The sequence below is a fragment of the Poecile atricapillus genome, chromosome 25, assembly GCF_030490865.1.
Source record: "Poecile atricapillus isolate bPoeAtr1 chromosome 25, bPoeAtr1.hap1, whole genome shotgun sequence".
NCBI classification, from domain to species: domain Eukaryota; kingdom Metazoa; phylum Chordata; class Aves; order Passeriformes; family Paridae; genus Poecile; species Poecile atricapillus.
The window spans coordinates 2024351-2050201 of record NC_081273.1 but is presented as its reverse complement, the minus strand read 5'-3'; the positions used below and the strand labels follow the sequence as shown (position 1 = coordinate 2050201).

General features: G+C 49.2%; 1 protein-coding gene across 13 annotated transcripts; it reads left to right on the top strand.

Annotated features, from left to right (window-relative positions):
• The first annotated feature begins 1879 nt into the window (after positions 1–1879).
• MSANTD2 (Myb/SANT DNA binding domain containing 2) lies at positions 1880–24864 on the top strand. Of its 13 annotated transcripts, none has more exons than XM_058857208.1 (7): positions 11110–11370; positions 11740–11775; positions 12712–12794; positions 13421–13466; positions 14062–14320; positions 15956–16016; positions 23016–24864. In XM_058857208.1, exons 4-7 carry the CDS (start codon positions 13455–13457, stop codon positions 23866–23868), a joined length of 1185 nt encoding a protein of 394 aa, XP_058713191.1. In that variant the 5' UTR covers positions 11110–11370; positions 11740–11775; positions 12712–12794; positions 13421–13454; the 3' UTR covers positions 23869–24864. The 13 variants fall into 13 exon arrangements, 11 of the variants coding, with proteins under 11 accessions (XP_058713189.1, XP_058713198.1, XP_058713197.1 ...); XM_058857209.1 differs by having other exon boundaries at positions 11482–11775; XM_058857211.1 differs by having other exon boundaries at positions 11181–11251.
• Positions 24865–25851: the final 987 nt, after the last annotated feature.

Below are 25851 nucleotides of genomic sequence, written 5' to 3'. Positions count from 1 at the left end.
CCTCATTTGCATCCGGCCCACCCCCTCCCTCCCTTCCCGGGCCTCTAATTGTGGTCTGGCCAGCTCCGGGGGGCTTGGGGGTCTGCAGCTGCGGGGACACTGGCAGCTGGTATGGCAATCTGAGGACACGCCAGCAGTGGGGACACAGCGACCCTGGAAACGCTGCTTTGGGGACACATGGGATGGCTGGCGGTGGGTGCAGCCCTCTGGGGACACTCAGCAAGGCTGGCTGTGGAGATATCCCCTTGGGGACATGCCTCAGGAGTGGCAGTGGGGACAGATCAGTGGGTGCATACCTCTGGGGACATGGTGGCAGCAGGGACATCCCCTTGCGGTCACACCGGCACCGGGCACGTCCGTTTTGGGACACGGTGGTGGCAGACACATGTTTTGGGGACACGATGTGGGTCTGACATTGGGGACATGCTGGCAGTGGGAGCACACCAGCTGTGTGTCCCTTTGGGAACATGTCACAGTGGTGACAGTGGGTGGATGTGCCGGCAGCAGGGACAACTCCTGGAGGATGTGGTGGCACCAGGGACATTCCTTTGAGGACATGCCAGGGGCAGATGCATCCCTTCGGATGCCATTGGGGTATCCCTTTGGGAGCTCGCTGGCTCATTACACCCTTGGGGATGTGGTGGCAGCAGGGACATCCCTTTGGGATATCCCTTTGAGGACATGTTGGCATTGGGGACGTCCCTTGTGGACACTCCCTGGGGACAGCAATGACAAGAAGCCGGATCGGGGTGGGGGATGGGGTGTGGGGTTAACGCGCCCCCCCTACATCCGCAGCCTCGCCGCGAGCCCCTAATCCCGCTAATTACAGGGGTATAATTACACATCCTGATCGCTTCGCGCCGTGCTGCGGGCAGGGACAGGCAGAGGCAGGGGGGATGTCCCCTTCCATCCTCTACCCCCCGCATTTGTTTAACCAACACAGCCCTAATTAAAGCGTTTAATTAACCAACCCGGACGGGGGTCCCATAGGACCTCTCTAACCACCCCCCTTGAATGGGGGGGCTTTTGAGGGGGTCTGGAGAGGTGGAATCTCCCCGATGCTCGTTAGTCTTGGCTTAACGAAGAGTTGGGGCGCAGCTGGGGTGTCCCCCCACCCCCCGCGAGCTGCGCCCTGCCTCATCAATCACGGTCACCGCTAATTGGGGTCCCGGGGTTTGGGAGGCACCAGGGCCGGGGGCAGCAAGCGGTGGGAAAGGAGAGGTCCCCGACCACCCGGACCCAGCTGCAATCCTTGCAGGATGCTCAGTTCGGGAGTTCTGGAGCCCCAGACTTCAGGGGTGCCCCACAACAGGGATGGCTCCACAGCCAGGGGGGCAGTGCTCGGCCGGGAGGAGCGAGCTCAGCTCCAGCACGATGGGAATGCTCTGCCCCAAGGTTGGGCTAAAATCTCCCGTTTGGGATGTTCGGCCGCACATTTGGAGTCCTGAGGCCAAGGCAAATCCCGGGCGATGGGAGGGAGAGGTTGAAGGGTCTGAGACCCCAAGAGGTCTGAGGGGACCCTGCCCATGGGCCACGCCCATCGCGGGGCCACGCCCACATGGGGGCGCTGAGGGTGAGAGCCACGCCCACCATCAGACCACGCCCACAGCACAAACCAGGGCCCGCCCATTTATGCCGCTCATTACACCCCGCCCTATGCCCCGCCTCTGGCCACGCCCCCCGCACAGAGCCACGCCCCCTCCCCGTCAGTCACAGCCTCTCGTGCAATGGCCGCGCCCCCTGTGGCCACGCCCCGTCCCCGCGGGGTCCCGCCCCCTCCGCCACCGCCCCGCCCCACCGTGCGCCCCGCCCCAGCGCTGCCGGAAGTCCCGGCCCCGGGTGCCGCGTCACTTCCGCCCGCTCGGTGCGCACCCCCATCATGGCGGCGCCCTGCGGCTCCTCGCAGCTCCCGCCGGCCGAGCCACCGCTCCGCGTCCCCAAGATGGAGGTGCTGTCGCCGGGCTCACCGGGCGCGCTCAGCGACGGCAACCCCAGCCTGTCCGACCCCTCCACGCCCAGCGGCGCCTCCCCGCTGGGCGCGGGGCCGGCGGCCGGCGGGGCCGCGCTGGGCGCTCGCGGCGGGGCCTCGCCCTCCGTCTCCTTCTCGCCGGGCGGCGCCGCCGCCGCCGCCGCGGCCGCCGCCTGCCGCGGGATGTCCTGGACGCCGGCGGAGACCAACGCGCTGATCGCCGTGTGGGGCAATGAGCGGCTGGTGGAGGCGCGGTACCAGCAGCTGGAGGGTGCGGGCACCGTGTTCGGCAGCAAAGCGCCCGGGCCCGCCATGTACGAGCGCGTCTCCCGCGCCCTGGCCGAGCTGGGCTACGAGCGCACCCCGTCCCAGTGCCGGGAGCGCATCAAGGTACCCGGGGAGGAGGCGGCGCGGCCCGGGACGGGAGGGTGGGCCGGGGGTCCCCGGGTGAGCTCCCGGGCCGGTCTGGGGCCGCTTCTCCGGAGAGGTGTTCTCCTGTGTATTCTCTGCTCCTGGGCCCGGGGCAGCCTGTCCCGGGAGTCGAGTCCTTTCAGGATCTGTCCTGAGCGTCCTTTGGCGCTGGCTGTGGGCATCCTCCTGGCTCAGCGTGTCCTTTGGCCCTGGGTTCGGGGGCACCGTGTCCCCGGGGTCTCCGTGCTGCAGTTTTCTGGCGCATTCTCTGGCTTTGGCACAGTTGTCCCTCGGTCTGAACCCAGCCCTTGCCCTGGGTGCAGGGTATCCCATTCCCTGGCTCAGCTGCCTGGCTCCCCATGGTTCCATTTGTGTTTCCTGGGTGCCACATCCTGTGGGTTCCTCCCTTGCTCCCGTGGCCTCCAGCAGCACCTTTGGGGCACGAGCACTGAACCCCTGGGCTCAGCTCCTGTCGTGCTGGTGGGCTGTGGCAATATCCCATGGTCTGGAGTGGGGAGGGACACAGCATCCCAATTGTTTGTGTCCCATCATGGGGACAGCCCCAAAAGGATCATTCCCCTGTGTTTTTGGACCACCACCTCTCCTGGGTTTCCTCCTTGGGCCCTGAATGTTGTGGGTGCTGTGGTTGACTCTGTCTGTGAGGGGCTGGCACTGGCTGCTCCCTGCAGCCCCCTTGGGAAAACAGGGCTCCCAGTTCCCCCAGTAACAGGGGGTGGCTCTGGTTACTCTTGTATTCCTGGCTCTGTCCTTTGCTGTGGAGTTGTTTTGTGGTGTCTGATGCCTTCTCTGGCTCAACAGGAACATGCTGTGGCTTCACAGACCTCTTGAGTAATTGATAAACAGCCTCATGGGCTGTATTTTCCAGTGGGGTCTTTCCAGTTCCATCATTCCCTGGGAAAAAAGGGCTGGGTTTGGTTCCTGGTTTGGGAGCAGTCTCTTTGTGCATCCTGCTTTTACAGAGAGGAGGTATTTGGATGATGTGGAAATGGCTGTGAGGTCTGAGTTTGTAAATGTGGATGATGTTTGGGAGGGTGAATTACACACTGTGATTTCCCTCTGGCTCTGATTTCTGCTTTCCTGACCCATCCTGCAGCCACTTCAAATACTGATGGAGTGAAAAATGAATATGTTATTGCTGGGGCTCAGTGGACTTTTTGTTTCTCCCTTCCTCTTCCAATCCCTTAAAAATACCTGCTAGCCAAGCTGAGCTGGAGCTGTGCAGGTGTATACACCTGGGCAACCTTTAATTTGCAATATACATGGAATAAGGGATGCTGCAGCAGCAGGAATGCCTGAGAGAGGGATTTCCACCTCAATCCCTGTTGAGTAGAATAGCCTGTCCTGGAAATAGAGACTCAAAACAAACACACTTTCTATAGAAGTTTTGGGTTCTCAATGTATTTTCCTCATGTCTGTGTATTTGCTGCTCAGGGATCTTTTTCCCTTGAATGCACCCAAAGATATTTGGAGAGAAATGTTGCTGCACTGCAAACCCTCTTGGATTCCCTCATTTTCCTGGTGGCTTTCAAGGTGTTTCTTGCTTGAATCAGCTCTTATGCAAACCTGTGACCTTTTCCAGAGGCAGTTGCATGACAGAAAAGTTCCTTGAGGTGGTTTGGCTTTGTCCAATGGTTTTGGGCTGTGATGAGAGTCAATGCAGTGACTGTCAAGGCCCCCAGCCCCAATTTTGGGGCATGCTGGCAGGTTGTGAGGTGTCATCTCACTGTTAGAGCAGCTCAGAACTGGCTGTTTGGGTTTGGATGGTGTTGTTGGATGGAGCTGATTGTTGGGAGCATTTTGGTGACTCTGAGCTCCTTGCAGCTGAGGATTCTCCCACTTTCCCCTCAGAAGTGAGGATTGAACATGTCTTTGCCCCTGAAATGTTCAAGCTTGGAAGAAACCACCTATGAAACATCAGTAACAGAGCTCAAGGCTGGTATGTCACCAAGAGCAGCTCCTGACAAACCTGTTAGATGTTTCTAGATTGCAGAACATCAAGGTGGGCTCTCCTTCAACACTGTAACACCCAGCTGGAAAGGAGTTACCTGTGTTCCATCCCTGAGTGTTCCTGTGCACAGCTTGGCCTCTCACCAGGCCATGTGCAGGAGAGGAGCAGCCAGTTGAATGCTGCTGTCTCTGGCACCATACACCCAAACTTTGCATATCCTGGATCCCCACAGTGAGGGCTTTCCTCAGCACTGTCATCTGGAGCAGCAAAAATGTGGTTTTTCTGAAGCCTTTGGGCTCTCAATGGGTTTTGGCCTGGAATTGCTGGGAGATGAGCATTTTGTTGAAAGCTGTAAACTCTCTTGGGTGTCAAGAATTTACCTCATTGCAGGGATTATTGAGATAGTTGTGGTAGCTGTTGCCAACCCTCAAGTCCCAGTTTTTGTAAGATTCCAGGCAGGATTGGCTGCTTGATATTTTGATGGTCCACCACAAAGAAAAGTCACTTCTGGTTGTGGAGGGGTCCTGCATGGATTCTTCTCTGAGATGGAGCAGGAGGACTGTCATGTGCTGAGGGAACAAGAGGAGGGTGCAGGTGCTTTGGAATCCTCCACACTGAAAACAGGACTGGGGAGATGGTGATGAAGAAACACATGGCTGCGTCGTTCCATTTATTACCCAAAATGTTCTGTGTTTCCATCATTTTTTAGGATACTTAATGCCCATCAGGGCACAGAAGCTTGAGGATTTGCTGCTGGATAATAAATGGTGCTTCAAACATTCCAGGTTGAGCTGGTTTTTAAATGAATTTTAGATAAGGATGCTGTACTGCTTTTCTTGGGAACATCTGCATTCCCTGGACACAGCCAAATCTTGAGTCTCAGCAGCCAGTTGAGCTGGAAAGGAGCAACTCAGCTTGTAAGCAGAGGGTTTTCCAGTTGTATGGCATGGATGCATTCTCTCTTAATTCAAACAGGGTGCGCAGAAAGGTCCTGATGCGGATTTTTGCCTGTCTCTCACCATCTGCATGTGCTTTTCTGCACATCAGCAGCTGGAACGGGGCTGCTGTCGGGTTGGAGCCACTCTGGAAGGGTCTGTTTCAAATTTAGGGATTCACATGTAACTATCCCAGCAGCTTTTCCTTTGGAAAGGGACCTGGAGTCCATCTTGGTGGCTCTGAGGTTGGTAGCTTGGGGAGCTCTGCACCTGGGAGCTACAGGAAGGATGGAACATCTTAATTTCTGCCTGTTGCATTCCCAGAAAAGCTGTCTTGTGTGCCATAGCATCCTCATCCTGATAAGTCACATTCTATCCTTAATCCTTGCTTGTTCAGTGACACTCTGCTCTTTTCATCCAGCACCTTTACTATTCCCTATGTTCCTGAGCATGGATTTAGCCTGGTTTTCTATCCTGAAACTCATCACCTTCCCACAGCAGCACATGGAGAGCTTTTTGTTTTCAGGTTTGACCTTGGAGCTGGGATTTTGAGGCAGGTGATGGATTACTTGGCCAAACCCTTTCCAGCCTTGCCAGGATCCTGTGTCCTGCACTGGGTGATGCTGTTTCAACCAAGCAGCTGAGGATTTAAGCATGGCAAAATGAGCCCTTGCCTTGGGCTGTGAGGCTGCTGTGTGAAGGCCACACAGCTTGGAGATGACAGCCCATGGGGTACATGGAACATGTTCCATAGGTGTGCTGGAACTTTGTTTCATCCTCTTCCAGCCCCCTGAGGTGGCTGCAGTGACAGGGATGCTCTGGGAAAGCTCAGGTGAGCTCAGGTGCTGCAGTCGGAGCTGTGCGAGTCAAGGGGCGTTTTCAGGCAGTAAAGGCTCATTTTGTTTTAAAGAAATGTTCTTGAAATAATGGGCTCCAGTTGTTTCTTCAATACCAGATTTTAGGCCTTTTTTTTAAACCCGTGGGAGATTTTCTGCTTCTCTTCTTGGCATCTGTATGGAAGATGGAATCAAAGACTCGTCCCTCTGATGGCACATTGCTCAGCTGGGCTGAGAGAGCAGTGCAGGGCTGGAAATCCTCTGGCTGCGGGTGCAGCTGGAGAGCCTTTCCCCAGCAGAGACAAATCCCTTCTTAGAAGTTGCTGTTAAAACTAATTTGGAGGCGTTTTTAAAATGTCATTTCTTCAGCTACTGCAGAAATGTGAGTTCTGCTTTTATTTTGCCTTTCCCAGAGTCAATGCCAGCCCATTGATTCAAAGAGAAGCAGTTCCAACATCTTAACTCCTGACTGCAGGAATTCCCAAGTATCACTGCCAATCCAGTTCCTCTGTTGTTGGTTTTTCTGTGTGCAGCAGCTTCCTCCTCCTCCTCCTCCCCCCAGATGGGTGACTGGAGGTTTAGGCTGGGTTGTGGTTGACCACAAAAGTAATTTGGTTTTCAAAAGGAAAATAAATATCTTGAAGATGCTGGTTCAGTGCTCAGAAAGAACAAAGAGTAGATGGGAGTGCCACAAACCCACATGAAGTGGGAAGGGATGAAAAACCACACCTGACTATCAGCTGTTGGTATTTCTTGCTTTAGGCAGCACTAACTTGATGGTGGCACGGGCTTGTTTGTAAGGGGGCTGTGGTTTTAGCTGCTCTGTGATGTAAACAATCTGTAAATCTTGCATGGAGTTGTTTTTTAAGGCAGGAAAAGCTGCTCCAGCAAACCTGTCTTGGAAGCAATGCTTGCTTTGATTTAATGTGAGCTGCTGGACATTAGAGGGTTTCAGACAGAGTTCCATCCTTGGGTCCAATGAGTGGAGTGGCTGTCTTTGTGACTCAAAGATGTCAAATGATGGAGCATTGGTGCATTTCATAGCAACTAGCCAACCATCCACCTTGAAAGCAGCTTTGCCTTTGATTTGAGCTGACAAGAATGGTGGAGAGGGACTTTCTACAAGGGCCTGGAGTGGCAGAGCAAGTGGGAATGTCTTCCCAGTGACAGGGCAGGGCTAGATTGGATATTAGGATAAAATTCTTTTGTGTGAAGGTGCTAAGGCCCTGGCATGGGTTGCCCAGAGCAGCTGTGACTGCCCCAGATGTATCCAAGGCCAGGTTGGACAGAGCTTGGAGCAACCTGGGATAGTGGAAGGTGTCCCTGCCCATGGCAGGAGGTTGGAACAAAATGAGCTTTAAAGTCACACTCAACCCAAATCCATGATTCTGAGTTTCTATTTATTTTGAATGTGATTTATCTCAGTCCCAACTCCCCATTCCATTGACTCCCTAGGCTGTGATGTGCATAGGTGTTCAAGTTACCTCCCATTCTTCCCTTGGCTTAAATAGATTCAGTGTTTCCCAGGCTGGGCTGTTTCTTGGCATTCCTTGTGTCCTTCCCAGCAGCCCAGCTTCTCACTGGAGGATCTCATGTGCTCCAGTAGGTGGGAGCACAACTTTTTGACATTTATAGCTGGGAAAAGTAAACCCTGCAGTGACAAAGAGCAGATATGATTGTTTCAATCCTTTGTGGGGCTGTGGCAGAGGAGCATTTCTGGGATATGAGTGTCATGTGGAAAGAACCCTCTTGGATTTGCTCTCAGCCAGGATATTTGCAGAGTGCTGTTGTGCTGGTAAGAGTCTGGCTTGAATTGCACATGCAGGATGAGTGTCTTTATGATCCAGTGGCTTCTGCAGCCATGGCCATCCTGGCCATCATACCAGGATACCTGTGCCATCCACTGCTCGTTCCCCAGCTGCAGAATGATTCCCAGAGGGAGCTGGGAGGTTACCTTGTTGAGACAGAAAGAGTTGATGGTCAGGAACTCATTGCAGGAGGACAGATTTGTGAAACTTGAGCATTAAATCTCATTTAGGGAAATTTGTGAACATTAAACCCTAGAATGGGCACACACAATTTTTTCCTGTAGTGCTCTCTGACTATGGAGGACTTGGGAAGATGTTAAAAATCCTCCTGATTGTTGCACTGTGCTTCAAGCACTGTCACAGGAGCAGATTCCTGCTTACCTCCCTCTTGCTGAGTGTGTCAGTTTGGAGGCCAAGCAGACAGTGCTTTCTAGACTGCTGTGGTCTCACCTGTTACCAAACTTTTCACCACTAGAGGTGACAATTTGGGTTCAAGCCACTTTTGGTATTTCAGTTCCAGCTTTTCTGATGGATTTCGAGGTTGGTCTCCCCAGTAACGTTTTCACAGCACAGCTGAAGTGGTGTGGAACTTCCTCTAGAGACCACAGGATGACACATGGCTGGGACAGTGTTGGATATCAAGGGTTTTAAGGTTCTGAACTACACAAACCATTTCCCTTGTGGTACTGCCCATGTTGATGCTTTCTGCCACTTCAGTGAAGCTCATTTTGGAGAGGAGTGTGTTCCAATCCCACCCATGGAGTGATTTGTGCTGCTCTTCCTCTGCTGGATGGGCTGTGGCTCCTTTCACTTGAGAGTGAGGACCAGCTGGGATTTAAGTCTGTGGTCTCTCTAGGCTTGCATAGATGTGGCTTCTTGAGTGCATCTCAGACCTCTTTTCATCCAGGCTGCTGCAGTTTGGGTTTTCCTTAAAAGTCTGGTTTTTGTGAGTGGTGTAATGATGTTTGTCCTGATCACAGCAGATGCATGCAAATTTAGGTTTGATTTTTGATATGAGCTTGTTTCCAAAGGCAAGGTAACCTGCTCAGGTGTGGCTTTCATTGCTCCAAAGTAATGTTTGAGCAGGTTGTGCCAGGAGCAGGTTGAACCTTGCTCAGGCATCTCATCCATTTAGGCTGGAAAAGGTTCCTTCCCCAGAGGGTGCTTGAGTACCTCCATAGGCTTCCCAGAGAATGCTCATGGCCCTGACCCTGCAAGAGCTCCTGGAGCATTTGGGCAACACCCTCAGACACATGGTGGGATTGTTGGGGTGTCTGGGCAGGGCAGGAGTTGGACTGGATGATCCTTGTGGGTGCCTTACAAATCAGGATATTCTGTGATTTGGTGATCTCTGTCTGGAGGACCATCCACTACAGCTAAACTGTTTACAAGGTCATTGGCTTTGTGGGTCTGGAGGAGGGTTGTGCTTCTCTGCCTTCTCAAGCTCTAACAAGTTCCTTCCTATTCTTTTCATCCAGTTAAAGAGAAGCAGGAGCTCAGAGCATTGAGAGACAGAGGTGCCCAGCTGCCAGCCTTTCTGCAGGCAGTGCTGGAGTCTCCTCTCTAGAGGTCTGGCTCAATTAGCAACAAATCCCTGAGAAGGGTCTGGGTATCCTCAGCATTCTCACAGCAGCACCCAATGGAGCATCTTCCCAGGTTGTAGATGTGAGCCTGCAGCACTGTGGGGTCTGTTGTCACAGCACCACACGTCACTGGTTTCCTCACCCTGATGGGACCTGGCCTGTTGAGCCCCAGCTTTGTTCACTCTTGGCTGCTGGCAAAGTCTGTCTCACAGAGACTGACCTGTGCAATTGGCTTTGGAGCTTCTGTAAATAATTCCCATGAGGCAAGAGCTTTTTTTTTTTTGTATTATATGTAATTGTGATTTAAAAATTGGCAGTGGTGGCTGTGAAATTTGTTTGGTTCCAGCTCTCCACCCATGTCTGCCCTGCCTTGGCTGATATCCCCCACCTGTGTCTGCTGGGGTGACTTTGCTTCTTCATTGTCCAAAGAGAGCTCTGGTTCTTACCTAAATCAAGATAATCAACTTGTCTATATTTACTCCCCCAACCCTTCTCTCCTCAGCATTCCCATCACTTTTCCTCTGTACCAAAGCCAAATCCTTCAGGAGGTCCTTGTGTGTTTGGGTAAATCAGGATACAACCAAGGCCTTGCTCTTTGATGTAGAGAGTAATTCACTGTGACAGTCGTCATGTCCCCAGTGCTGTGTCCCCAGTGCTGTGCTCAGGCAGATGTGCAGCCAGCTGTGGGGCTGGAGCCTTTGCAGCCTGGGCTGTGGCAGCTCCTGGGACTGACCCTGAGCTCCTGGGGGCCTGTTTGAGTGCTGGGCTATTCCTGTTTGGGTCCTCATGCTGGAGATGCATTGATGTCATCACCTGCAGTGGCGTGTGGCTCTCCCAAGAGTTTGAGGTGCTGCTCTTCTCATTTTATTTTTGATAAACCACAGAAATGGGGCTTGTTGAGGCAATACCCCATGTAAGTCTTGTGTTCTCCTGCCTGGCACATAGCTTTTAACCTAAAAGTTCATGAGCTATTGTGTAGATTTGTTGCCTTCTGCTCCCAGGAACTTAAAAATAGAGACTTCAAGAGCTTTCACTGTCCCCTACAACCACTGCATGCTTCAAAAGCTGTTTCTTTTGTCCCAGTGTAGTTTCATCTTGTGATTCCTGTAAGTATCCTGGCATGATGAGAGAGGGAGCTGTTGGGCACTGCTGTTCTTAATTCAGGATATAAAGCTGAGAGCTCCTCTCCATTAAGTAAAAGAGCATCTTTGAAGCTGAGCGTTGTGCTAAGTGCTACTCTGGGACATCAGGACCCCTTTAGGCTGCTATCAATGAATCAACATAAATGAATGTGGACACAGCCACAGGCCACCAAACTGCTCTGCAGAGCCCATAGCTTCTCCCTGAGTAAGAGCATGTCTCAGATCAGGGATCTGGAATTCCATGTTGGACGACCTCAGGTTATATATAAAAAGCTTGCTGTGGTCTGGTTCTCCCTCATCTTACTTTTTGCTGGAAGGAGAACCATGTCTGCAGCCTTCCTAAAGGTTTTTCTCATCCTCATCCTGCAGTTCCTGCAGAGCTCCAGGTTCTTCGGTGGCTTCACTTGTAGAGATGAGGACTCGTGAGTTAGAAATGGTGAGAAAATCCACATTGAGCTTTGTGACTGTCTCCTCCTTTGGTTTTCCTAATTATAAATTAAGCGGGGATAATATGTGTTCGTGTTGCAGGCAGTGTTGCAGAACAATAAGCAAAAGCCTCGGTCTCTTCCAGTCTGAGCAGTCACTGGGCAGTGATCAGGTCTGTTTTCAGTTACTTGTCCTAAATTTCCTGCTTTCTGTATCTGTATCAATATATGTATGTGCACTTCAGGAACCACGGAGCAGGAGTTGAGCTGGACACCGGGAGGAGTAGAGGAGGTGCGTAAGAAAAGACCAGATCTTAGATCTTGGAGATCAGAATAACCTGGTGAGAGAAAGGTTAAGGATTATAAAATGCCCAGGTTTCCTGAGGTCTGAGCAATTATTTAGGTCTTACCAGGCTCTCTGAAGAAAAGAAGCCTGTGGACTTAAAAGAAACAAGGCTGACTTGTGGTATTTGTAGGGAACATCAGGTGAAGTTGTAGGGACTGCCTGTTGGAGACACTGGGGAGAGCCTCCAAGAAGAAAGAGCTGGCAAGAATCTTGATTCTCCAGCACACAAGACCAAGGAGCCAGCAGCTGCTTAGCCACAGGCCTGTTGGTGCTCTGGAAAGCCCTATATTTCAGATTATCTCCCTCAAATTTTAGGTTGTCTGCTTCCAGAAGTGGAGGTAACACAGCCAGGTGAGCATCTGGGCGCTACCCCCAAAAGTATCTTGACCTTTAAGAGTAATGAGCAGTCACACTATTGCTCATTTATTTTCATCCCCCTTCCTGTGTTGCTCCATTTAATTTTTCTACTAGTCCACTTCGACTTAATGCTAAATTATTTTGATAGTAAATTATGCCAGATTGCAGCCTGACTGAAATAATTAATTATTACTAGGTTAAAACCTAGTGTGGGATCCTCCATAACCCCATTGGTGGGGAGAGATGTTTGAAGCACACACTGAAAATAGGGTGTGAAAATAGTGGCTAAGGGTGTCTGGCATTCCCAGAGGGCTTGGCCAAGCGTAGGGATGCTTTGGAAACAGTTTGTTTTGCTTGAAGGCTGCTAATAAATTCAGCTGGAGGCTCTAAATCCATGTTTAACTCCTATGGATAAGCTGGGGCAGGTACAAGAACTGGGGTTTGGGAAATACATTTTAAAAAATCTGCCCTGGGTGGATTTTCGTAAGAATCTGGGAGTGAAATGACTTTGCCCTTACTTGCCAGTGAAATTTGAGCTGAAAGGAGAGAAATTGGAGTGAGAAAGTTGAATTCTAACAACCAAATGTATCTATACCCCAGCCTGAGGAAACTCTCTTTGCACCAGTGAATACCAACAAGTTTCTAGGCTGGGTTTTGGTTCTAGGTTGCCACAGCAGGTTGTTTTCCACTCTGCTCACAGAAAATTAAAATCTTCTGGTGTCCATCCAAAGAGGATCTGCCTGTTGATCCTGAGGTAGTTATGGCAAAAGTGGGAAGAGTTCCACCTTAAATTGTGGACTAACTCATGCCTGTTGCTGCCTGTGTGTTTATTTGGGTTATTTTTTTATTTTGTGTTATTTTCGTGTGTTTTTGTTTAAAACAGCAGGGTAATACTGACTTGCTGCTTAGCGGTTTTGCTTCTGCCCCCAGGGCTCTGAATCTCAGGAGGAAACTGGTTAGAAATGTATCCCTTTGCTGCTGATGCTGTTAAACCAGTGTATGAGGAGCATTAGGTAGGTTCCAGCTTTCTGGAGTTTTAAAAGTTCCTTTCTTTGGGGGGTAAAAAATAAGTAGTTTTTGTAATGATGTGTCCATTACAGTCCTCCTGCAGAAAGCAAGGGAGCAGGACTAGTCCTTCCCAAATTAATGCCTCTCTTGAATTCCAGAGACAGCTTTGCCATTCAAGTTAGAACCTCAGCAGTCTGATAAATTTAATTTTTAAAAAAGTTAATGCTTTCTAGCAGTTTACCAATCTGAAAAAAAGACCCAGCAAACCTGGGGCATATCATTATCTCTCAAAATCAGAGCAGTGATAGAATTAAAACCACATTGAGGGCTGTGTCGAAACCTTTAGTTTTTTTACCCCCAGGTAGTTGTCTTTTGCTCCAGATTAAGGGGAAATAATGGATGGAACCATAGGCTTATCCAGCAGCAATGAAGTGGCTCAGCCCTTGATGTGGGATGTCAAAGGGATCACCAGAGCTGGATGAGGCTTTGGCACCTGTGTGGGAGGTTTTGCCCCAGCTCCGTTTGAGAGGCTGCTCATACCAAGCCACCTCAGTGCTGTTACTTACTTGATGCTTGATATCAAAGTCTGGGAACTGGGAGCATTATTGATTTGACCTCTTTTAAATTTCAGCAGCTTCACAAGAGACAGAGTGAGTTAGTAAGGAATGCAAAAATATGTAAGTAATAAATATTTTCCTAGCTGAATAGCTTAGGCATATCCATTTTGTACCTTGTGTCTTCTTACCAGAGTAAGGAAGGTTGGACTGTCTTTGCTTTTGGGGGAAGTCTTTCTGTTTTCCTTTCTCTCTCCTCCCTGCTTCCCCCTCTCCAAGCTGTGGGCACAACACCAGCTCTGCTTTCTCCTCCTCATAGTAGGTGTGCATTTTCCTGGCTGATTGGTGTCTCTGACTGGGGGGCTCTTGGTATTTTTATTTGATTTTTTTCCCTGCATCCATAGGAGATCCAGGGTTTTATTTATTTATTTTTTAAGTGAGAAAGAGAATAAGTCACCCAAGTTAAATCTGAGGAATCTGTAGCTGCTACACAACTTGTCCTGTGTCATAGATGTTAACGCTAAGCGGGAATGTCAGATGTTTATGATGCTTCCTGGTGGGTGTGGATTAATTTGGGAGCATTGCTCATGAGCGTGGGGCAAATATGACCAACAGAAATAACCCCCAAAGCCCTAAACTCTGCCTGTGTGACTGTGTGTGAGTGCCTGTGTGCTCATCCAGCCCCACACCCCCTGACTGAGCCGCTTCTCTCTCCCAGACCCTCCGCAGGTGCTACAGCCGCGTGAAGGAGCACGGCGTTGGCAAGAGGAAAAGCAGCTACACGTTTGAACAGCTGGAGCAGGTGTTTGGGCAGGGAGGATGGGACTCCCAGCCCTGCCAGCCTGTGCTCATCAACAGCAGTGGCTTGTACCAGGAGCTGGAGTCAGATGGCAGCACCATGGAGGAATACTCTCAGGAGGACTGGGGAAACCACAGTCAGGATCTTCACTGCTACCAGACTGGCGAGCAGGAATTGGGTAAGAAATCCCATCTGGGCACATCTCCGTGCTTGGATTTTACCTGTGCTCGTAGCTGTCAGGCACACACATCTCTGAACCAGCTATCACCTCTGGGACAGAAAGTGCTCACAATGTTAAACACATCCCTGGGGAGAAAAGGGACAGAAATTCCTCAATTAGTCAAAATCTAACCATGGTTCTTGAAATATTTTAGGATAGGACTGGAGGAAAGAAGGGCTGTTTGACCAGAGACAGTGGAGGTGACACCTTCCCTGTCTCTCCTTTCACAGTTTTACCTTCCCTCTTGGGATTTTGGAGATACTTTCCCTTTCAATGGTTACCTGGGTGTTACCATTCAAACACCAGTTGTTAAATTGTGAACATGGCTTCAGCCTGCTGCTGGCAACACCAACAACTGTAAAAAATGTTGCTCTTTCTAATTTACCTCGACATATTGATATTAAATATGTCAATATATGTATATCCAGAGGTGTGGTCTTTTTTAAATGAAAAAAAAACAAGCAAGCTCACACTTGATGTTTGAGACCTAAACCAAACTCCTCCACATGCTTTTCTTCCCTGAATTATTGCTGTCTCTGCCTAAAAGTCAATATTTTAAATAATTTGGAAGTTTAGTTGTTGCTCATGGCTTTTTGAACTTTGTTAAACACATCCCTGATAGAAAACACACTCCAAACTGAACAGTTCTGGGAAGAAGTGGGTTTCTTGAGGCTTATTTCTCTCAAGCTCCTGCTCTTAAGGGTGTATTCCTCCCTTGCCTTGGTTTTTTTCACAGCAGAAGCTTTAAGTTGATCAGATCCAATGGAGATGCAGGTGAAGAAGGTGAATTGTGTACAGGCTTTTTTTTCCCCCATTTGTAGGATGAAAGAGGGAGAGGAGACACAGTTGGGTATCTGTACACATCTGTGTTTGGGGGACTGGTGAGTCAGGACGCTTTGAAAGAACCTTAGATCGCAGTTTAATGTTAAAATTTGCAAGTTGGCTGTTAACCGCATTCCAGCTCCTCAGACTCCTTCCCTGGGGGATTTAAAAGTCAGAAATATGTGGGAGAGAAACAGTGGGGAGAAAAAAAACGTTACAAAACGTATGTAAATGATGGCTAATTCTGTCTGGTGTGGCTCCTTTTGGTGAGTCAAGCTGGGATCTCCTGGTTTGTCACCAGTTTTGGGGACGTTTGCGTGCGCTTGGGCTGACGATGCCCTTCACACTCAGAAGTTGTGAGCAAAGCACTTGGCACACAACGTCTGAATTGAACACAGATGCAGTTCTACTGCTGCTTCCTCTTGAAATGGTAGAAAAATTGCTTTTTCTTATTTTTTTTTCCTTGAAACAATGTAGTTTGCAATTCTGTCAATGTGTGATTTAATAGGAGGGATTGGAGACTTGTCCATGAAAGGTTTTGCACTTGCAGAGTGAGATTTAGATCTTAACTGACCTTACCTCTTCCAGGTTAAATAAAAACCCAATCAGTTACAGAGGGTGTAGGAGCTGGAGCTGTCTCATGCAAAACTCCTGGCTTAGGAAGCAGCTCAGATTTCTTTTTTATTTAATTTCAACCTTTTTAAAAAAAAAAACCAAAACCCTAAGAACATTATTTAAAATCTAATTATGTGCTGGAATTTTACCTTTCAGATGAAATGCCTACCACGAAAAGAACATTAAAGATAAAACAAGAATCTTCAGAAGACACACAGTAAGTAATTTATGAATGTTTTACCCTGGAATGTATTTCCCTGGGGATGCTGTGCAGGAGGGGAGGATATTTGAAACTTCTGTTTATAATTATAAATACATTGTGCAAGACTATTCATACAGTTGAATCTGCTTTATGCATTATTCCCATTACCTCAGAACAGCTGAAAAGCTTCACAACTCTGTTTCTCCTTGGCTTTGCCATTCAGCAAACGAAATGAGACTTACTACATGGACATGAGGACGTAAACCACGGATAGAATCCACAAGAACAGCTCCCTTCCTTGCTGGGAAGGAATTCCAAAGCTTGGGAGTCTTTGATTTTCATTTTTATAATTTTCCAGACCTTACTTGCAACCTTTTGGCTGGTTTGAATCCAACAAACACTGGAGCCTTTTGAGTGCTTTGAGCATGCGACTCTCCCTTGCCTCTCCAACAATAACACAGAGCATTCCCAAAAATGAAAGGAATTGTGCTCTATTTACTCTGTCCAGGGCTGCTTTCTGCCAGCCTTTAGGGGTGGTTGTGGCTCTGTCTGCAGTGGGAGTGAGCCCAGGCTCACAGATCCTTTGGGGTTCCACACAGGAGCTCCCACACCAGTGGGTTTTAGTGTCACTGAGGTTTTCCATGGTAGAAAATCAGCTGCTGTAGGGTAGGAGGTCACCAGCACTGGGAACAGCAGCAGAACATCCCTGATGAGCCAGGGATGGAACAGAGGCTTTGTACTGTAACTCAATGGAAAAAAAAAAATCCTCAAAAAAAATTAATATAAATAAATAGAAATAGAAATAAATTAAATGAAGTACCTTAAGAATATAAAAAATAATTTAAAAGAAAAAGAATTAATGAAAAGCTTCCAGATCAGAGGAAAGAATTTAACACCATGATGAAACACTGGGGAGAGGAGCCTTGCAGGGGAAAAGGTCTAACAGTATTTTTAAAGCAGTAATTTTTAATCAATATTTGAAAGTGGAAAACACTGAAAAAATCCTTCTATTTCGAAGAAGAATTTTTCAGTGCTTAACATTTTTTCTGTGTTTTTTTTTTTTTTTTTTTTTTAATTATTTCCTGGTCAAGACCAAGCAAACTGTCCAGAAAGAGTTCAAGAAATCCAAATCAGTATAAATGAGGTTAATGCCAATTCTACTTCAGCAAGTGGATGATCCCCTCTCAATTGCTTATTTTCCTATTTTTCTTCAAGGTTCTTTTTCCTTCTGTCTGCTCCAAACTACATGGGTGTGTCAGTGTAAAATCTAGTGTAGCTTCATCAGACTCCTCACTTCAGGTGGATATTTACATAGCCAAAGGTGACTTTTTTCTTCAGGAGGAGCAAATTCAGTTTAACAACTCAGGCACAATCTGGAGAAAAATAACTTTTTTCAGTATAAACATTCTTACTGCCTCCTTGAACAGTTTGGTTCTGTTCTGGAATAATTTTTATCTGGAATAAATTTGATCTTCAAGGAGCTCCATAGCAAATAATCCTGAGTTTTCTGAGACTTGGACGACATGAATCTTCTCTTCCAAGTTTAATGTCTACGTGAACAGCTGAATTAGATTTTGCTAAATGAGACCTTTCAAAGTTTTATGTTCATTTTTCTCCCCAAATTCCCTCTAAAATGCAGTGGAGTCTGTGAACTCTGGGGCATTTTGTGAAGCATGCCAGCAATAAACTTGTCCTACGTGCAGAGTGGAAGCACAGAGCATTTTCCAACACACAGATTTGCTGAAAGCTGCTTTTCCCCTTGTCTGTGAGGAGAAGGAACTTGTAAACTCTGACTCAGTAGGTTAAAAGCAGTCAAAAGATGCACAGCTGATACAAAGATAAGCTGGGTATTTATTTATTATCTTAAAAAAATAAAATTTCATCTGAAAGCCACAGTAGATAAATAGTTGTCAAACTCTTTCACGTCTTTGCACAGCATTTTAAAATGAAGAAATTCTAGTTCAAAGTCGGGTTCATCTGCCTTCGTGGTGAAGGGCAGATTTTCAGCAGAAATTTTCTCAAAAAATCATTAAAATCCTGGTGAAACTTGTGGTGTGCTTTTGGACATAAAGAAGCAGAATTCTAGAATGGTTTGAGTTGGAAGGGACCATAAAGCTCATCTCATTCCAACCCCCTGCCATGGGCAGGGACCCCTTCCACTGTCCCAGGCTGCTCTAAGCTTTGTCCAGCCTGGCCTTGGGCACTCCCAGGGATCCAGGGGCAGCCCCAGCTGCTCTGGGCACCCTGTGCCAGGGCCTGCCCACCCTCACAGGGAACAATTCCTGCCCAATATCCCATCCAGCCCTGCCCTCTGGCACTGGGAGCCATTCCCTGTGTCCTGTCCCTCCATCCCTTGTCCCCAGTCCCTCTCCAGCTTTTCCCAAAGCCTTCTCCTCTCCAGGTGAGCACCCCCAGCTCTCCCAGCCTGGCTCCAGAGCAGAGGGGCTCCAGCCCTTGGAGCATCTCCGTGGCCTCCTCTGGCCTGGCTCCAGCAGCTCCAGCTCCTTCCTGTGCTGGGACCCCCGAGCTGGAGCAGCTCTGCAGGTGGGGTCTCACCTGAGTGGGGCAGAGGGGCAGAATCCCCCCTCCCCTGCTGCCCACGCCGGGGGCTCAGCCCAGCACAGGGGGGTTCTGGGCCAGGGCCTGTGCAGCTCTCACCCAGCAGAGCCCCAAGTGCTTCTCCCAGAGCTGCTCTCCATCCCTTCATCCCCAGCCCCAATTGATCCTGGGCATTGTCCTGACCCAGGTGCAGCACCTGCCCTTGGCCCTGTTGAACCTCATGAGATTCTCCAAGGCCTCTGTCTGAGCTTGTCCTGATCCCTCTGGATTCCACAGCATCCCTCAGTCATGGAGCAGGAGCATGTGGAAGGCGAGCACGTTGCTGCAGGTCACAGTGCAGGTTTGTGTGAAAGCCAAGAGCTGTTTAAACCCCAGCACTGGTGTCTGGTTCTCTCCTCAGATCCCCAAGGACCCGGTGCAGCGCTGGCTCCGGGAACTCGCTGCACTGAGCTGTGCTGGGTTAATATTTGTGCTGTTTGGTTGTGCTCATAAAAGGCAATTTTTTGCCATCAGCTCCTGTAGCCACGTGCTATGGGCACAGGAATGGATGTGAGCAAAGGAGAAAGCAAGGGTTAGGGAATGTCTGGACCAGGTTCACACATAATAAATTAATAAACATGATTAAGTGAAGGAGGGCTTGATGAAGACAAGGTGTAACAGAGCACCAAAACACTGAAAGGGCTGGGGAAAAGCAAGGTATGAAGCAGGGAGGAAAAGCCAGTTGCAGCTTTATGGATCCTATGGACAGATTTTAGTTACAGCACGTGTATCACCTGCCTGGGTGTCAGAGGGCAGATGTCCCATCTCCTCTCAACTTCCCAACAGTGTGGGACAGCACAGCTGCCACATTGAGGCAGGGTGTCTCCAAGTGACACTGAGAGAGCCGTGGGCTCCTCCAGGGGAACATGGTAAAGATGCTGCAGAGACCAGAGCCCCTCTGCTCTGGAGCCAGGCTGGGAGAGCTGGGGGTGCTCACCTGGAGAGGAGAAGGCTCCAGGGAGAGCTCAGAGCCCCTGCCAGGGCCTAAAGGGGCTCCAGGAGAGCTGGAGAGGGACTGGGGACAAGGGATGGAGGGACAGGACACAGGGAATGGCTTCCCAGTGCCAGACATTAGAGTTAGATGGGATATTGGGCAGGAATTGTTCCCTGTCAGGGTGGGCAGGCCCTGGCACAGGGTGCCCAGAGCAGCTGGGGCTGCCCCTGGATCCCTGGAAGTGCCCAAGGCCAGGCTGGACAGGGCTTGGAGCAGCCTGGGATTGTGTCCCTGCCCATGGCAGGGGGTTGGAATGAGATGAGCTTTATGGTCCCTTGCAGGCCCAAGTGTTCTGTGTCTGACACAGGGACTTCCAACCTTTCACTTTATTTTTGACAGTATGGGAAGCAAAGGGAATAGGTAACCTGTGTCCATGTCCCATCTTTCATCAGGATGCTCCTTCCCCATGTCACTCTGCTGCTGCCTGCCCTTGGCTGTTTTCGCCAAATAAACTGTTTTGAAAAGTTAAATACTACTTAGAGACTTTGATTCACTGCCGGTTTGGGGAAGATGAACTAGAGAAAGCTTGTGGATCTTCAGTGAAAGCAGCTGTTCAGGGCTCTTTGAAGTCTGCCTGGTTTGGAAACAGCGCCTTAAGAACAAATTTTCGCCTACTCTTGTCTCAAGTCTTTCCTCATTTGAATTGCAAAAGCTCCTGAGGAGGAAGAAATGCAGGTCCCAGACTCCAGCAGGGAGGTGATGGTTTGATGATGTGGGAAAATCCAGCTCTAGGGCACCTTCTGCAGCTGAAAAGTGAGATTGTCCTGAGACACACAACAGGTTAAACCCTCTGCTCAGTTGCTGTTGTCCTCCTGAAAAATGAATCATATTAACAATATAAATAAAGCAAATACATCGGTACATGTTTAATAAATAATTTTAAACAGTTGAATGAATGACAATTACATTTAAAATTAATAAATAATTAAATAATAGTAATTTTTACTGCTTATGATACCTTTGCTTAGCTAAGTTGTTGAGATCCTGGGTACAGCCTGAGAAGGCAAAGCTCAGCCTGGTAAAAACAAGAAGATGTTTTGGAAAGCAAAACTCTTTAAAATTTGTCTTTCCCTGTGTTCCTCTGTGCTGGAAGTGGTGGGTTCCCTGTGGAAAGGCTTTCTCTGTCTGCTGCTGAAGCTCTGCTCTCATGCAATGATTCCCCTTCCCTGCAGTGACTAATGCAGCCGAGCTCGGGCTCTGGGTTGTGCCGAGCTAAACCAAGCAGAGTATTTATAGTGCACTTAATAAAGGTGGGGGCTTTGCTTTCAGTTCCTCACTCTGCTCCTCAGCTGTTGAATGAAAACCTGCCCACGCCGTGCTCTCCTGTCTTTGCTTTGGGAAGGGAATAACTGGAGCTCAGCTGCCGTCAGGAGTCGAGCGTGTGTGCCAGTGCTGAGACACCGAGCTCTGCTCCAGCACTGCCCTCTCCCCTTGCATGTCCTACCCCCTTGTGCCCAGAAGGTAAACTTGCACTTCCAGAAGCCTCAAAATTATCTTTTCCAAGCATGGCAAAGCATCAGGGAAGTTTTAAATCAGTTTTGCTGCACTGTTTGAGTAAATGGAATGGATTTGGGGTAAACACACATCGTTCTTGTCTGGGATTTCTCTCTGTTGCTGCCAGGTAGTGGAACTGACTCCTCAGGCATAACTTGCAGTAAGAAACAGAACTTCAGTGCTGATGGAATCAGCATTTTTAAGAACCCCTGACACAGACAGGGCTCTGCTCTCCTGTCCCTCCTCAGTGCTCTAGAAACTCTGTTACGCTCCAGCTGTGGAAATGCACTTCCCAAAATGCCTTTGAAGGTCTTTTCAGGGAACTTCTGACATGGCTGGTGCTACAAGACAGCTGGGATAGATGAGGTGGTGATGGATGTGCTGCTGGTGTCACTGTGAGGAGGGAGCTGTCACAACCTGGATGCTCAGGAACGCTCGGGGGGGCTTGGACAGCACAGATGGGGTTTGCAGATGGTGTGCACCAACCATCACACATCAAACCAGAGCTCTGTGTCCTGAGCCTGCTCCAGGGCCCTCAGCCTGCTCCAGAGGCCTCCATCACCTGCAGGACACCCAGCACTGGAGAACCTTGCCAGAATCACTTGCCTTGTAGTTAGACCTGTAAAAGCAGTTTTTTGGGATGAAAGGCTCTGAAGTGGGGCCTCTCCAGCAGCACATGAAGGCCCTGCAGGTCCCTGTCTGGTTTTCTTTGAACCCTTCTATACGTTATGATGTAAAAAGACCTACTCCCCATAGGGATTTACTGGGCAGGAATGCAAGTGCCAGAGTCAGCCTTGGTTGTGGGGTGTCGTATCTGCCCTTAGAGGCCTTGGTGTCCCTCACCAGTCTGATGCTGGACTCCACTGGGAAGGACTGGTTTAGAGTTCAAGTGATCTTGAGGAACCTGCAGGAGGAGGGAAATTTGCCCCACAGAAGAAAACCTGTGTTGCCTGGTACAGTATGTCCTCCTGGTGGGATGTGGAAGGAGAGAAAATCCTCCTGGGAGTGCAGCAGCCTCCGCAGTTCAGCTTTCCAGATGTGGCACAATGGATAAAGGAAGGAGAGTTGCATGGAAAGATCCTTTACATCCCTTTTGTTGGACCAAGAGAGGTTTCTCCGTTAGCAAACGAGTTGTAATATCTTCCTACAGCTTTGATTATAGGACAATAACTCCTCAAATTAGTTCTCCCTACTGGCTAATTACACCCTAACGCTCTCATTTATCCCGGAGGAAGCGTTTCCAGCTCACTGCAGGTGCACACTGATGCTCTCTCCTGATGTAAACTCCTCTCTGAAACCTTGCTGCTGGGAGTGAAAACAGATTTTTGGGAGCGTGGGGATTTCTTTATTGACTGCCTGGAGGGATTGCTGCTGTCCATCCTGCAGCATCCAGGATGTGTCTGGGGGCATTTTCTGCTCCAGGGGGTTGGTCCCTTGAGCTGTGCTTCTACCCCAGCACCAGGATAGAGCCCTTGGGAATAGCTTCATGCTCACATTGGGATTTTTACAATTACAGTCCCACTTGCTGGCATTAATTTGGGGATAACAATGAGGCAGAAGCGTTTTGAGTGGCAGTTGTGAGTTTGGGATGCAGCTCATGGACCACGTGCTGACAGAAGCCCAGGGCTGTAAAGAATGACCCAGTAGTTGAATGTGTGTTTATTCAGCAGTGCCAGATACATGCTTCCTTGGAGGTGCTTTGATATCAGGAGGAGTTTGGGTTCAGTTCTTTTTGGTTTTGTCAAGATTAATTTAAAATTTCCCCATTGTTATAACCCATAGACTGCCCCAGAAATATATATAATAGTAAGAAAAATCAGGCAGGAAAGCTGATGGGGATGAATGTTTTCTGAAGGTTGATGCATTCACTGGGAAAGTTTTTCAGCTCTGATGCCTTTATCCTTCTTTCCCTGTTTCTTAATTTCCAGGAAGCGTGACGTCATGCAGAACATTATGCAAATCTTGGAGTCGGTCCAGTTGAAGTGGGAGCTGTTTCAGAGCTGGACGGACTTCTCCAGGCTCCACCTTTCTAACAAACTGGCCATTTTTGGCATTGGGTACAACACCCGCTGGAAGGAGGATATCCGTTACCACTACGCAGAGATCAGCTCCCAGGTGCCCCTCGGCAAGCGGCTCCGGGAATATTTCAACTCGGAAAAACCAGAGGGTCGGGTGATCATGACCCGAGTACAGAAAATGAACTGGAAAAATGTTTATTATAAATTCCTGGAGATCACCATCAGCGAAGCCAGATGCTTGGAGCTGCACATGGAGATCGACTGGATTCCCATCGCTCACTCCAAACCCACTGGAGGGAACGTGGTGCAGTATTTATTACCAGGAGGGATCCCCAAAAGCCCTGGCCTGTACGCCATTGGATATGAGGAGTGCCACGAGAAACTCCCCTCCCCTCTGGCCGAGCACCGGGCACCCGACCCCGGCAATGAGACTCCAGGGGAGCTCGAGGTCCCCTCGCCACAGGCCTCCCTTCGGGTGGATATGGAATCTGCCCGGATTATCTACTGTTACCTCGGCATCGCCGAGGTCCGGACTCTCCAGCAGTGCCTGTTTTTACACTTCCAGGCAAACACCAAAACCTTCAGCAAAGATTGGGTCGGGATCAACGCCTTTTTATCTCAGAACTGCGTCGTAGAGCCCGGTGTCTCACCCAAATCCATCTACATCAAATTTGTGGAAGTGGAGAGGGATTTTCTGTCTGCCGGCTCTTTGGTAGAGTGCCTGGAAAAAGCCATCGGGTACCCCTTAAAATTTAACAACTGAGTCTCGTCCTTCATAAGGATCAGGGCTTTGCGCCCCATTTTCCATCTCACTGGGATCCTGTCCGTTCACATCCGGGCACGCTGGACTTTTCCGCCTGGAATGGCGTTTTGGGGTGCGCGGAGGCTCCCCAGGCGCCGCGCCCGGCTCTGGCCGGTTCCCCAGGGAGCGGCAGGAGGAGCGCCCGGCCCGCCAGACGGCTCTCGGTACATTCCACACGGGACAGGCTCGTCCACACGGCGTTTTCATACAGAAACTGAGGGTTTGGTCTTTCCTTTATTCCACGGTGTCTCATTTGGATGCATCAGTCTCTGAGTGTTCCTGTGGATCTGACTCAATAAGCAATAGATAACGGCGAGGGAAACCCCAACGCCCAGCCCGGGGACTGTTTTTCAAAGCCACCCTTAGATATCTTGTATATAATTTAGAACTTCACTTTTTTCACCATCGAGTGTTCTCCTCTCTCCAAACAGTGTTGCCTGCAAAGACTTTGGGTTCTGTGATGTATTCCACATCCTTAGTAGCGTTGCCATATCTGCTTTTATTTTATTTTATTTTTTTAACATTAAAATAATTCCTGGCCTTTTTAGTTTTTCTTTATTTTTTTTCTCATTAATTTTTCCCTATTTTGGTCTTTTTTTATCATTATTTTTCTCTTATTTCTCTCCTTTTTCTCTTTTCTTTTTCCTCTATTCCTCTTTTTTATTTTCTTTTTTTATCTTCTTTTTATCTTGTCTTTTTTGTTTGTTTTTTGAAATTTATCATTTTCCTTTTTTCTTTTGCTTTTTTAATTTTGTTTTTTTTTATGATTTCTGTTTTTACTTTTGACCTTTTGACCCTTTTTTTTTGTCTTTTCTTTTTCTCCTTTCAGTTTCCTTTTTTTTTTTTTTTAATATTAATTGAGTTCCAAAACTCTCAATGAGAATAACCTGGCAGCTGGGAAAAAACTTATTATTATTTTTATTTGTTTTGTTGTCGACCCATTGCTTATGGATACAATCAAAGCTGTGAGAAGGGGAAGGTGGGGAGGGGGAGGGATGGGAGGGGGGTGGGGGAGGACGCATTTATGCCTTTTCAGCGTGTTCCTGCTCCAGCCCCGCGCGCAGCTGCCGGGGCCGGTGGGTTTTATTTCCTGGAGCTCATCCATCGGTGACGTTGTGACATACGATGAATGTGTCGGTCCTAATAAAATCAAACAAACACCTACAGAGGCTTCCATACAATCCTTCTCCTTCTCTGCGGGAGTTTGGGGAGGTGCTGAGCTCTTCCCTGTGGATATTCCCATCAGGGTTTTGTTCCTGGTCTCGCTGTTGAAGGAGCTGCTGATTTTTTGACATGGGGAGCCGGTTGCTTTCCCTTCGGAGGTTCCCAGAATCCGTGGGAGGGGTGAGGATCACTGCCCAGCTGGACGTTGGCATCGCCTTTGGGTGCAGCTGAGATGGTGAAGAAGGGGAGCAGGTCACCAGTGGGTCACCAACCCATCCTCCCCACTCTCCATCTTCCAAACAGAGGGAGCAAGGTGGGTTCCCCGAAGAGCCGGTGCCGAGTTGGAAGCTCCAGGTGTAGCAGAGGGTGGGAACGCTGTCAGGGACAGGTGGGGTCCCGGGGGGATCAAGCCAGGTCGGTCGCCCAAAGCCTCCTCACTCCCGGGATCCTGCAGGCCTGGAGGCCAGGCTGGATTTACGGGGGGGTGGCGAGGGCGAGAAGGGATTAATTCTGCCCCCACCGCCTCCTCCTCCTCCTCCAGCAGTGTCTAATCTCCGCTGGGGCTTCGAGGTCTGACCCTGCTCTGAGCGAGGACCGGGATAACCCTGGCTGAGCCGGGGAGGATCCACCCGGGACTCCCGAATACCAGGTAGTCAAAGCTGCCCTTTTTTTTGATACTGTGTTTAGTTTTCGGGATCCAAAAAGGTCTGAAGGTGGGGGGAGTGTTGGACGAGGGTGAGGGATGCAGGATGGGAAGTTTCACCCCGCGTGGGACGGCTG

Coding starts and splice junctions, on each gene's coding strand:
- MSANTD2 (XM_058857206.1), top strand. CDS start 1,880: ATGGCGGCGCCCTGCGGCTCCTCGCAGCTCCCGCCGGCCGAGCCACCG. Junction 2,360..14,061: donor AGTGCCGGGAGCGCATCAAG/GTACCCGGGGAG, acceptor TCTCTCTCCCAG/ACCCTCCGCAGGTGCTACAG. Junction 14,321..15,955: donor GACTGGCGAGCAGGAATTGG/GTAAGAAATCCC, acceptor TTTACCTTTCAG/ATGAAATGCCTACCACGAAA.